Raw genomic sequence first — 14726 nt, forward strand, 5'->3', positions numbered from 1 at the left:
CAATTATCTCCCTTTAAATGTGAAGGATACTAAAAATGAGCGATCCATTTTCGAGTTCCAAATACATTCCTAGGGCGAGTGGAGGTGACAGCCTGTTAAACAAAGAGGAATTTCAGTCAAGTAATCGACAGAAACCCATGCCTCCTAAAAATGGTAAGATTCATAAAAATATTTTGATATGTCAATGTATACAACATGTTTTCGCGAGTTTAATGTAGACTTAGTTTGCAGTGTCAAAACATATCCTGTCAAATTATTGCACGTGTGGTGAATTAACTACTGTTACAACGTTTCCAGACTGTATCTGAACGTGTTTGATCATTATTTGATAAAGGTTGATCTTACAATGTAGCTTTTAAGTTGTAGTTCTGAGTGGACTTTTGCTCAAAATAATATTATTGTATCTACAAAACGATCTGGATGGGATAGATGAATGTTGTAATAATGCATCTTATGAACATAACTGAAAGATTGCACTTATTAGAGTTTTCGTCAAGTGCAGATGTTGGTAAAGATGGTTCTCACCCAGGTATGATCGACAAAAGGAACTAACAGGTTTTAAAGTAATATAGTGATAAATAAACCTGTTTTTCAAAAGGTTCAACCTTATCAAAAGTCTACAAGAGTTATAAAGAATTATTGCCAGGCTATCAATGAATGATTTTGAACCTTATCTCAACTTGATAGTTATTTTACTGGAATGGGAAAAGTCGTTAATGTTGTATGTATCCTGCGCTTCATACAGTAAGGTTTTTATAATATGCTTGCTTATCTGAACATGAACATCAATAGGTGTCATACCTTAAAAATAATATAAGTAAAATTAGATAATTTAACTAGATAAAAAGTTCAAAAATGAAAATGCCCCGCAAATTTAATACAAGTCCTAAACATTGTCCAAATGTATCCTCTAAATAACCCAAAACAAGTTGGCATGTAACATATGGTTTTGTTCATACCGGTAATTCATTGTGACAATGCCTGACTGGTGGGGTACTTTATTCGTATTAATACAATATGAGACAAACATATTACAAAATAGCTTGAAAAGTTCAGTTTTGATTTGAAATTTATCTTACCCTTAGATTACTCAGGAAATGATAGAGTGTTTTTCCTCTATATTAAGTAGGTACCATAAAGCGGCACCGTTGCAAATGCAAACATTTTTCCAATAAAAAAAACACTCCCAAATAACATAAATATTAATAATACGCAGAAAATTGTTAAAGAGTGGCAAATGCACATGTTAATCCCTTTTGTCAAAACATCGCAGTCAGCTCAATACCGTAGTCAGTAAACTTGCTAACCATGCTTTCACAACACCCGACACTAAAGCCAGTTGTGTCCTGATTTTTTGTTTTTAAAATCAGTACTGTTTTGATAATGACTCATCTAAAAGAGTCATAAAGACAAAGATACAGCATATTTGATTATAAATTAATGTATAGGAAATGTCTATTCCAAATAATTCGGGATATAATTTTGTTAAAATGAACAATCCATTTTTTAACAGAAATTAAAAGCTTTCAATGTTCTCTACGCTACAAAGTTTTTCTACAAAAATCAATACATGCAAATGATGTGACATTGTACATGCCGCATTATTTTTTGGGGCTTTTTATTGGTACAAAGGATCAACAGGAAATACATGAGCACTATTTATAGAATTTGATAATGTCGCATTAACATTAAAATTCAGAAGTGTATTTCGGATTACACATTAAATTATGGTCATATGAGAATGCAACAAAACATTAACAACTCAGGGTAATTAATTAAAAAATAATGTGTTGAAAAGCTGAACATATGTTTTGAAATGCACTATTTCCACGAGGATTACACTCATTTGTCATCATCAGTCTCCGAAGTAACTCGTCACAATTTTATCATGGAGGAGTACACCATAGGGACTGATATGTGTAGTAGATCTAACAAAGCTAACAGACTGGTTCAAACCACTGAAATATACATTGATAGTCACACTGAGTTCTTCAAGCATAGCTGATAAAGCCAAACAAATTACCGGTATTAAATGATAATAATCACTCCCGCATGTATACAATTCTGACTTTTAAAAATGCAATCATGTATCAAATATTTAGTCCAGTTCATAATTGTCAGATTATAAGAACGTTTCATCGACGACCAATTCTACTGACACAAACATGGTTGAGTTGGAGACAGGTTGTCGTATGTAATCTGCGGCTCAGAGTTCTGATTAAGACAGTGAAAGTTGATACCATCAAGCGGGGTGTTTAGTTGAATGATTTCAATGTTTACTGTCAGGGCCAAAACACCCTTTTTGGGTAAGGGGCCTCAGCCTTTTTAAGGGGAAAAATAGCGCAATTTTTTCATGTTTGGGGAAAATAGGAAATTTGTATTTCATTTGGATAATGGAGTTATATTTTAAGTTGTAATAGCCTTTTAATGTAATCTATTTATAGCTTTTGAATTCCACTCATTTTCGTCATTTGCCGAATGGTGACGAATGACAAACTTAGGTTATGCTGCGCGAGAATAATACAGGGGTAATGAAAGGCATATTCAACCAATACGAATACCCCCCCCCCCCAGGAGACTTTCTACAGCTCTGGGTTTTTCCAGCCTAATAGAAGGCTCGACAAGTAAACATTTTTCACTTTTATACAAAGTTTAGATAATCATATTATTTTTGGTGGGGAATTTTTCCAGTATTGGGGAAAATTTTGGTCAAATTAGGGAAAAAAAGTGGTTACTTCAATTGGGGAAGTGGCCGATATTCGGCTTCTTCAAAGAAAGGTTTTTTGGCCCAGACTGTTAATGGCAACAGGCTTTGATCACTTGAAATCATTCACCATTTTCATGTTAATATGTAAATTATTATTTGTACATGTTTGATAAAGTATCCAGCATAATTAATAAATTTCCCATTTTGGATAACTAAGATTCTAATTTTCCAAATTTTACCGGTACCAGTTCTAAAGTGGTGAGGAAATACGCTGCGAGTACTTCATGAATAAAGTTTAAATGTGCATGGACCTCATAAACATTCAAATACACACATTAACATGATAGCTGATGTGTTTCTTTCTTAAATTCCAAGATAATAAAAAAAATTGATTTCATCAATTTATTTAATGTCTTTTGTTTTTCCCCAGCGACTCAGTTTCCCGATGCAGTTGGCAAAGTTATTGGTCATGGCAGGTATGTGTTTAGATTCATATGTACACATGTCATATAATTGTTCAGAGTTTGTTTTTTTGTACCAATGTATGTAAACCTGAAATATATTCATATACATATTTTGAAGTAATTAATATTCTCTTAACTGTTCTTAAAACTGTAAAAGTAAACCAGCAAATAAAAAATTAGTTTTTTTTAGAAAAATATATATATATGTCCATGCTTGATAATTTATCTTCAGTGTGTGGCTTTTTGAAACAATGTCCCACCCGTTCATTGTGTTGCGGAGATCATGTCAGGTACCCTTAGCTTCTATCTTATGTTGTTATGTAGCACTGTCTTGTTTATAGTGATCTGGTTAATTGTCCCCTACCGGTTTCACCGGAGGGGACTTATGGTTTGCACTCTGTCTGTCTGTCTGTCTGTCTGTCTGTCTGTCCGTCTGTCTGTCCGTCCGTCCGTCACACTTTTCTGGATCCTGCGATAACTTTGAAAGTTCTTAATATTTTTTCATGAAACTTGGAACATGGATAGATGGCAATATGGACATTATGCACGTCATTTCATTTTGTTCCTACGTCAAAAATTCTGGTTGCTATGGAAACAAATAGACTAGAAATACTGCTGAAAATGGTGGTTTTCTGGATCCTGCAATAACTTTAAAAGTTTTAATATTTTTTCATGAAACTTGGAACATGGATAGATGGCAATATGGACATTATGCACGTCATTTCATTTTGTTCCTACGTCAAAAATTGTGGTTGCTATGGCAACAAAAAAAATAAAATCTGAAAATGGTGGAATTTCTGACAATGGTGGAGCCGGTAGGGGACCATATTGATTGACAATAGCCTTGTTATCACTAGATTTAAAATACAAGCTTGAAATAATAAAGTTTTAATTTATTATACTATTACCACACCTGTTGTTGGTGTTATACGATGGTATTAAAGTTAAATAAAGAAGTAAAAAGAGACTTATAGTTTATAGTACGGTATCTGGATTATTATTGCAACCATTGTTATAAATGACACTTTAAAAATACTGATATCCATATTTTCTACTTTTGCAAGCCTTTGACAATGATTTCAGGTCAGCACAGGCAGTACCTATCACTTAACACCGTTTACACTGCCGACTGTGGTCTACCAGATGAGCAGAAATAAGGTAATACAGTTGACATCAATAGCATACAAAGTCTGTTTCCTGTTACATTTTGGCTTTGCCAGCTACCTCAGTTGGTAAAGAGTGCTGCACTAGAAATCACAGCTCAGTAACACAACTGGTTTACTGATTTTCATGAAATTCTTTTTAAGGTCTTTCTTCACCTGACTCCGATTCGAGTAAGGTAGTATTTTCTGTGTGCTTGTACACCAGCTTACCAAAGAATAGTGTGAATAGGTGAATTGTCCATTGTCAGTTTCTCAGGTTAGCAATAGGTTAATTGTCCTTTGGCAGTTTGTCATTTGAGCAATAGGTTAATTATGCTTTGTCAGTTTCTAAGGTGAGTATGAGGTTTATTGTCCATTGTCAGTTTCTCAGGTGAGCGAAAGGTTAGTTTCTCAGGTGAGCGATAGGTTAACTATCCATTGCCAGTTCCTCAGGTGAGCAATAGGTTATTTGTAAATTGTCAGTTTCTCAGATGAGCAATAGGTTAATTTCACATTGTCAGCTTCTCAGATGAGCAATAGGCTAATGGTCAATTGTCAGTTTCTCAGACGAGCAATATGCTAATTGTCCTTTGTCAGTTTCTCAGATGAGCAGTATGTTATTTACCCATTTTCAATTTCTCAGGTGTGCAGTAAGTTTATTGTCCATTGGTTGTTTAGATCAAAAGATTAATTGCCCATTGTCAGTTTCTCAGGTGTGCAATAGGTTTATTTTTAAGTTTCAGTTTCTCAGGTCAGCAAAAAGTTAATTGTCCATTGTCAGTTTCTCAGGTGAGCTATAGGTTTAATGTCCATTGTTAGTTTCTCAGGTTAGCAATAGGTTTATTTTTGAGTGTCAGTTTCTCAGGTCAGCAATAGGTTAATTGTCCATTGTCATCTTTTCATGGTCAGCAAAAGGTTAATTGTCCATTGTAAGTTTCTCTCGTAAGCAATTGGTTAATTGTCCATTGTCAGTTTCTCAGGTCAGCAATAGGTTAATTGTCCATTGTCAGTTTCTCAGGTCAGTAATTGTCCATAATCAGTTTCTCAGGTGAGCAATATGTTAATTGTCCATTGTCAGTTTCTCAGGTAAGCAATAGGTTAATTTTCCATTGTCAGTTTCTCAGGTCAGCAATATGTTAATTGTCCATTGTCAATTTCTCAGGTCAGCAATAGGTTAATTGTTGATTGTCAGTTTCTCAGGTCAGCAATAGGTTAATTGTCCATTTTCAGTTTTTGAGGTGAACAAAAGGTTATATGTCGATTGTCAGTTTTTCAGGTGAGCAAAATGTCAATTGTCCATTGTCAGTTTCTCAGGTGAGCAAAAGGTCAATTCTCCATTGTCAGTTTCTCAGGTGAGCAAAAGGTCAATTGTACATCGTCAGTTTCTCAGATTAGCAAAAGGTCAATTGTCCATTGTCAGTTTTTCAGGTGAGCAAAAGGTCAATTGTCCATTGTCAGTTTCTCAGTTGAGCAAAAGGTCAATTGTCCATTGTCAGTTTCTCGGGTGAGCAAAAGGTCAATTATCTATTGTCAGTTTCTCAGGTGAGCAAAAGATCAATTGTCCATTGTCAGTTTCTCGGGTGAGCAAAAGGTCAATTGTCCATTGTCAGTTTCTCAGGTGAGCAAAAGGTCAATTGTCTATTGTCAGTTTCGGAGGTGAGCATTCAAGGATCATCAGGGTCTTCTTGTAAAGATTGGTTTTAAAAGTAAAATAACTTCAAAAAATCAAAAAAAATCAAATGCAATTTAAGTAGAGATTGAGCGATATTTGTCCTTCTTTGTAAAGTACCTGTGTAAATGGTACTTTCCAATTTGGGGGAAAATGCAAAATTTCCAATTTGTCTGATTACATTCCAAAAGGAAGGAAAATTTTGTCAATTTCCTTCCAAAGTTGCAGTATCTGCAAATAAACAAATCAAATTAACATTTCTAACAAAAATGCTTGTACATGAATATTTGATTGATTTGTGCACTTTATACCAACCAATTTAAAAGATCCATAATTCCTGATCTGAATATTTGATACAAATACCCTGTAAACTGTGTGTTACTCAATAAAACCATCAATAACCAAAACAAACATGTTGGATGTGTCTGTGTAGCAGGGTTCCGTATTAGGAGAACTTGTATGCTGCCTTGCCATATGAGCTAACTTTTATAGAGACGCGGTAAAGTGTCTGCCTGTTTTGGAACCAGAAGGTCCCGGGTCCAATCCTCATTGTAGGGAATTTTTCTGGCTGGGTTACAACTGTATTTAAGAGAACATTTACAAATGAAAGAGGGAATATCTTAACTTAAAAGTGTGGTGCATAAAAATGAAAGAGGGTCCCCAGCCATTCTGCTTTAATTATATCCCAATATCAGATAATGGTCCTCTATCAAATTTATTGTCCCCTACCGGTTTCACCAGAGGGGACTTATGGTTTGCGCTCTTTGAGTCTGTCTGTCTGTCAGTCACACTTTTCTGGATCCTGCGATAACTTTAAAAGTTCTTCATATTTTTTCATGAAACTTGAAACATGGATAGATGGCAATATGGATATTATGTAGGTCATTTCATTTTGTTCCTACATCAAAAATTCTGGTTGCTGTGGCAACAATTTTTTTAATTCTGACAATGGTGGTGCCGGTAGGGGACATATACATGTATTGCTTGACAATAGTCTTGCAGGGCTCACGCTGGGCTCAAATTTTTAGGAGAAGTGACTTCTCCCTGGACACTGATTTAGGGAGAAGTGAGGAGACTCTAGGGAGAAGTGGAGAAACTCGGACACACGGGTTTGCATGCAGGGCATTACAACACAAATATATGTGTATCACATTATTGAAGTATACCACTGTAGTACACATAATTAATTTAATTTTTCCAGCAGTTCTAATTAACCAAGTAATAATAGACACCACAGATAAATAACTAAAATTTTACTAGCTCTATATTCAATCCATTTTGATGTAAATATCATATTATATAGACTAAAGTATTTCTAGATAATATGTTTATGAAGCAGTAGGTAATATAAGCTTAATAAAACTGTCAGATCAGATATATATTTATGTTTGAAATATGACATTTAGCATATGCTTTCTTAATCATTATTTGTTATTATAGTCTTTCCAATTGCAATTTCATGTGAATACAATTCGAAATATGATAAACCACACCATTTTGACATCACCATGGGCGTAAAAAAACAGCCAACTTGTGTTATACATTCCATTATTCATTACCGTTATTTGAGAAGAAAGCACGTAACTCAAAATGCCCTAGGGGTAATGAATTTCTCCTATTCAAATGATGGGAAATGTTTAATGGACCTAAGCGTATATTGTTACATCCGCCAGCGTAAGATTTCAGTATTGTTCATTAAATGTTGATCAAGATAAACTCTTTTCATTGTAAGAGTGAATATATTGTAGTCAAATACGTTACAGTAGCCAAATACTTTAGGCTTATTATGCCCCCCTTCGAAGAAGAGGGGGTATATTGCTTTGCACATGTCGGTCTGTCGGTCGGTCCACCAGGTGGTTTCCGGTTGATAACTCAAGAACGCTTAGGTCTAGGATCATGAAACTTCATAGGTACATTGATCATGACTCGAAGATGACCCCTATTGATTTTGAGGTCACTAGGTCAAAGGTCAAGGTCACTGTGACCTGAAATAGTAAAATGGTTTCCGGATGATAATTCAAGAACGCTTATGCCTAGGATCATAAAACTTGATAGGTAGATTGATCATGACTAGCAGATGACCCCTATTGATTTTCAGGTCACTAGGTCAAAGGTCAAGGTCACGGTGACCCGAAATAGTAAAATGGTTTCCGGGTGATAACTCAAGAACGCTTATGCCTAGGATCATGAAATTTGATGGGTAGATTGTTCATGACTAGCAGATGACCCCTATTGATTTTCAGGTCACTAGGTCAAAGGTCACGGTGACCCGAAAAAGTAAAATGGTTTCCAGATGATAACTCTAGAACGCTTATGCCTAGGATCATGAAACTTGATAGGTACATTGATCATGACTGACAGATGACCCCTATTGATTTTCAGGTCACTAGGTCAAAGGTCAAGGTCACAGTGACCCGAAATAGTAAAATGGTTTCCCGATGATAACTCAAGAAAGCTTATGGCTAGGATCATGAAACTTCATAGGTACATTGATCATGACTCGCAGATGACCCCTATTAATTTTCAGGTCACTAGGTCAAAGGTCAAGGTCACAGTGACAAAAAACATATTTACAAAATGGCTGTCACTACAACTGAGAGCCCATATGGGGGGCATGCATGTTTTACAAACAGCCCTTGTTTTTAACATCAATCTTCCATGTACAATGCCCTGAATTGTGGAATTAATGTATATTTGTGTAATACTTATATAAGTAAGACAGGGGAATATTAAAACCATCATACATTTTTCTGCCCCCCTTCGAAGAAGAGGGGGTATATTGCTTTGCACATGTCGGTCTGTCGGTTGGTCGGTCCGTCCACCAGGTGGTTTCCGGATGATAACTCAAGAACGCTTGGGGCTAGGATCATGAAACTTCATAGGTACATTGATCATGACTTGCAGATGACCCCTATTGATTTTGACGTCACTAGGTCAAAGGTCAAGGTAACGGTGACCCGAAATAGTAAAATGGTTTTCAGAGAATAACTCAAGAACGCATACGCCTAGGATCATGAAACTTCATGGGTAGATTGATCATGACTTGCAGATGACCCCTATTGATTTTGAAGTCACTAGGTCAAAGGTCAAGGTCACGGTGACCCGAAATAGTAAAATGGTTTCCGGATGATAACTCAAGAATGCATACGCCTAGGATCATAAACTTCATGGGTAGATTGATCATGACTCGCAGATGACCCCTATCGATTTTGAGGTCACTAGGTCAAAGGTCAAGGTCACGGTGACCCGAAATAGTAAAATGGTTTCCTGATGATAACTCAAGAAAGCATATGCCTAGAATCATAAAACTTCATGGGTAGATTGATCATGACTCCCAGATGACCCCTATTGATTTTGAGGTCACTAGGTCAAAGGTCAATGTCACGGTGACCCGAAATAGTAAAATGGTTTTCGGATGATAACTCAAGAACGCATACGCCTAGGATCATGAAACTTCATAGGTAGATTGATAATGACTCGCAGATGACCCCTATTGATTTTGAGGTCACAAGGTCAAAGGTCAAGGTCACGGTGACCCGAAATAGTAAAATGATTTTCAGATGATAAATCAAGAACGCTTTTGCCTAGGATCATGACACTTCATAGTTACATTGATCGTAACTCGCAGATGACCCCTATTGATTTTCAGGTCACTAGGTCAAAGGTCAAGGTCACAGTGACAAAAATCGTATTCACACAATGGCTGCCACTACAACGGACAGCCCATATGGGGGGCATGCATGTTTTACAAACAGCCCTTGTTTCAAGCAGTTTTTGCTGAGATCTATAGTATTGACATTTGAGTTTAATTAACTGGATCATCATACATGTACATCCATTTTGTTACTTTCATCATTAATGACAAATTTTTTACTAAGATTTATGACACTTAATTGTCCCAAATATCAACGCAATTTTTTTTAGAGTTCTCTAATTGATTAAGAAATCTTACACTTGAAAATTATCATAACTAACTGTTTAGCAAGCAAGGTATGATACTTATTTCATGTAAAACCCTTTCCAATATCAAGTTCATTTGGTGTCAAAAGCATTAACAACAATAATTGAAACATATGTCGCCGGATCAGGATTACATTGAACGATTTCCAGTAAGTTTATTTTTCTCAAAATATTGACCCTTGTTGCAACAGTTTACAAATAATTAATATTCAAGCCGTGGGCCATAGGGGGAAACCCGTCTGGCGTGACATCGGAAACTTCATACCCAGATAATACATGTAGTAATCTGTGACATTTGCAGGGACCAATTTTTGCAAAGCTGCAATTCAACATGAAATTATTTCTGTCCTCTATTACTTTAGCCCTTTGCATGCTGGGAAACTTGTCGTCTGCTAAAATGCCGTCTGCTGAATTTCTAAAACTAGCATTTTCTTAGTTTTTTTCAAAGAATACTATCAGAATAGCAAACAGTTGGATCCTGATGAGACGCCATGTTCTGTGGCGTCTCATCTGGATCAAAACTGTTCGCAAAGGCGTCTTCAAATTTAGGTTCCAGCACTGAAAGAGTTAGACCTCACATACATATCACTTACAAAACATTTTTTCTTTAGTTTTCTACATGCAAGCTATTACCATGAGATTTTGCAATTATTATTATTATAATTGTCGTTGTTGTTGATGATCATGATGTCATCATATTGCTTCTTGGTCATTTAATTTGTATTTAAGTATTCTTGGAAGTTACAAAATCACACAATTATGGTAACTATCATTTATTGTTCTATTTATCAATGACAAAAAAAAGTTGTCATCCTCCTTCAACCCCCCTCCCCCCTCACAATTGTAATTATTTATTGAAAAACATAATTCTCAATTTTCCTTATTGGTATATGCAATTTTATTATCCATGAATACATGCATATTCCGCACCTTCTACAGTTACCCTTATAAAATGAATTCCACTCGAATAAATTATAATTAATAGCTGAATGAAAGTGATGCAAAAAAGTAGTATCTATATATGAATAAAATGTCCACATACATGTGTATAAATGTGAGTGATTAATAAATAATTTGTACAACAGACAACACCAATCATGATGTTTTGAAGAAATGATCACTTATTGAGATTGATGATTAAAAGAAAGCTTTTATGGCCTAACTACTTACTTCGCAATCATTAACAAAGCCAAGCTGTTAACATAATATGATTTATATTGATGAATCAAACAAGTAATGCATCATCAGAGACAATCTTTATTTTATACAACCAAAAACCATTTAACAAAATATTAAAACAACAAGAAATGTGTCCCCACGACACGGATGCCCCAACTGTAACTTTGTCACTACATAAAAGCATAACTGTGTATATGTTTTTGAGATATACATCGCCTTTATTTTATTAAACTATTAATTGCTGCATAACAGATGTTCAATAATTAAATTTTGTTGTTTGTTACATATGTTATCTGCTGCAGTTTGTAGATGTTTTTTTCTGCCAATTCTTTGCATGCAAATAACAGGAATGCACATATCTTCTTGTCAACTGTAGAATTTTTTTTTTCTTATACTTACTAGTTTTTGGCCTGGCATGGCCCATGTCGAACTTGGCCTAGAGATCATCTAGATAAAACTTAAGACCAAGTTTGGTGAAGATTGGATGAAAACTACTTGAATTAGAGAGCGGACACCATGCTGAATGTTTAAAACACACTAAGTGACCCCGTGACGTAGTTTTTGGCCCAGCATGGCCCATATTCGAACTGGCATAGACATTACCTAGATACAACTTCTGACCAAGTTTGGGGAAGATTGGATGAAAACTACTTAAATAAGAGAGCGGATACCATAATGAATGTTTGAAACGCACTAAGTGACCCCGTGTCCTAGTTTTTGGCCCGCCACGACCCATGTTTGAACTTGGCCTAGACATTATCTAGTTCAACTTCTGACCAAGTTTAGTGAAGATTGGATGAGAACTACTTGAAACAGAGAGCGGACAGACATACAGACAGACAGACAAACAGACAGACAGACAATGCGAAAACTATATGCCGCCCGTTGGGGGCATAAAAAGTCGTGTTCTTACTTCAACTCTTTATTATGTTCAATGTAAGGTTTAAAGGGAGACAAATCAAATTCAACAAATAAATTAATCATGCTCTAGGAAAACAGGGCTTAATAATAAAATGCATGTACGTTAAATGCAGTCCCAGATTAGCCTGTGCAGTCTTTATAGGCTAATCAGGGACGACACTTTCTGCCAAATCTGGATTTTTGCTTAGAAGGGACTTCCTTTAAATGAAAAATACCATAAAAGCAGAAAGTGTTGTCCCTGATTAGCCTGTGTGGATTGCACAAGGTGATCTGGGACGACACCTTAAGCATATGCATTTAACCCTGTTTTCCCAGAGCAATGCTCAAATAAGCCTACAATCCAATACTAGATTGTAACCTACAATCCAATACTAAATTGTAACTTAAGCAAACACTTTATTAAAGATTCAGCATCATTGAGCATGCCATCCCAGAGAGCAACTAGGGTAATGTACCTCAATCAATTTAAAAATGTATTATTTCATTTCATTTCATTTAACATTTATTATCAGACAACCTTACTTTGAATACAATGTGATAATCAAGTATTTGTTCTTAAATACTGAACTTAATACAATATTGGCCTGTTTACAAGCAAATCTACTGTGTATGTTATATACCTGAGTGCATGATACCTGTTCATTTATTATAATTAAATGAGTTTCACAGCTAAAACAACTCATATATTCTTCAGTGAAGTTTATAATTAATGGATCATGATGTCTAACGTCTAACTCTACAATGATAAACTTTTAACTCTGTATATTTAAGTACCCTTTTAAGTGTTGTTTAACAATGCTTTAAAATTCCATACTTTAATTTCAAGCATGTTTTATTGATTAATACGCCAGACTGCCGTCACAAACAATAACATAATACTTTCCAATTAAAAACATCTCAACACCATTTTGAAAGGTTTCCTAAAATTGGTTTATAGTTTACCCACTACTTTTAAAGGGGTCATCAATTAAGGTAAACATAATATGATTTTTTTGTTTTAGTGAACATTATCAATGTTTGGATCATTAGTAAAAATGAAAAAAAACACTGTCAATTTAATTGCATAGTGTTTCCACATGTTAACTATGTGTAATGGGCATTACAACGAATTTAATAGCTTAGTATCATGTCTATAAATAGTCATGCTCGAGTCTAACAGTGATAAAAATACCAATAAAGTAATACCTTATATAAAAATATCTAATAAACATTCCACAAATCTTAAATCAAGTTCTGAATAATTTAAACATAACATATTTGCAAAATATACAGCCATATATTATGTTTATGGTTGCTATGGCATTTTAAATATATTGACCTATATTTTTTATCATCAAATTTTCAACAATCTCATCAAAGGTTTCTTGGATAAATGCAAAAAAATAAACATGTTGTAAATTTCATAAACACAATAAAACCAAATAGCAAGCATAACTTGGGGAAATTACTACAGCACGTCAATCAAATAAATATTAGAAAAATACATTTTTTGTCAAATAGTTTCCACTTTAATTGTACTGAGACACGAAAATATTTTATTTATTACCAAATTTCACATGAACATGAGACTAAGCAATGATAAATGTCACACCTTGAAGAAATTGAGGCGCAAAAAAGAAGATGACATTCTTCAACAATTCACTATCTAGTCTTATTTAACATCTTCGATAGAAATATTAGATGGTCTGATTACACGCCTCGCTTCACGCCCAAACATAACATCCAAGGTATCTATTTACAATCCCATTTTAATCCAGACATAAACTCCCCACCCTGCAGAAAAAATTTAAATTTAAATAAATTCTCGAATCCTTCGAAAAAACTTTTTCGAACCACTAAAAACTTTTTGCTAAAAACAGTCCCCACGTAACTTTTTTTATAGTATTTCTTTTAATCATTTAATGTTATACAACCTTTTGAGTACCAGCAGGTGATATAAATAGGTGAAACTGGTATACATTACGATGATAAGACAGACGACTTTTTAAAAATGTTTTGGTTGGTTGCACCTGAATGCCCATGTTAGCAGTGTTTCATTGCAGCAGCTATGGGTGCTAAGGCCCATTCACGGAGCTTGTCGAGCACTGTTGAGCCTGTCGCATACCGTAGACGGATACTTCGCAGTTCAGTGTCATTTATAATAAATAAACATTGTTGATGGATGCCACATACCAAATCTTATGACACTCTGTGCTGATATCAAATTATGCCCGTCATTTAAGGATCATAGGTCAACGATGAAATAAATACAATAATTTTACTATCTAGAACACATAACCACATAATGCATACAAAATTACAGTATCAAGCAGGGCTCACTCTGGGCTCAAATTTTAGGGAGAAGTGACCACTCTGGACACTGATTTAGGGAGAAGTGAGGAGTCTCTAGGGAGTAGTGGAGAGACTCAGACACAAGGGTTTGCATGTAGGGCATTACAACACACATATATGTGTATCACATTATTGAAGTATACCACTGTATATTTCTTTTGTGTATCTTAATTTTTCCAGCTGTTCTTATTAACCAAGTAATAATAGACACCGCAGATAAATAGCTTAAATTTTACTAGCTCTATATTCAATCCATTTTGATGTAAATATCATATTATAGGACTAAAGTATTTCAAAGATAATATGTTTATGAAGCAGTAGATAACATAAGCTTAATAAAATTGTCAGACCAG

The 14726-nt window shown here is 34.9% G+C and overlaps 1 protein-coding gene across 2 annotated transcripts in view; it reads left to right on the top strand.

Annotated features, from left to right (window-relative positions):
- The first annotated feature begins 4 nt into the window (after positions 1–4).
- The window catches only part of LOC127876628 (mitochondrial outer membrane protein SLC25A46-like), a 29372-nt gene continuing 14650 nt past the window's right edge, over positions 5–14726 (top strand). For both annotated transcript variants that reach the window (XM_052421970.1, XM_052421971.1), the window contains exons 1-4: positions 5–153; positions 3138–3183; positions 3404–3461; positions 4255–4329. In XM_052421970.1, coding sequence (XP_052277930.1) covers positions 36–153; positions 3138–3183; positions 3404–3461; positions 4255–4329 — 297 coding nt within the window. In that variant the 5' untranslated portion in view covers positions 5–35. The remainder of the gene's footprint in view (positions 154–3137; positions 3184–3403; positions 3462–4254; positions 4330–14726) is intronic.

The sequence above is a fragment of the Dreissena polymorpha genome, chromosome 4, assembly GCF_020536995.1.
Source record: "Dreissena polymorpha isolate Duluth1 chromosome 4, UMN_Dpol_1.0, whole genome shotgun sequence".
NCBI classification, from domain to species: Eukaryota; Metazoa; Mollusca; class Bivalvia; order Myida; family Dreissenidae; genus Dreissena; species Dreissena polymorpha.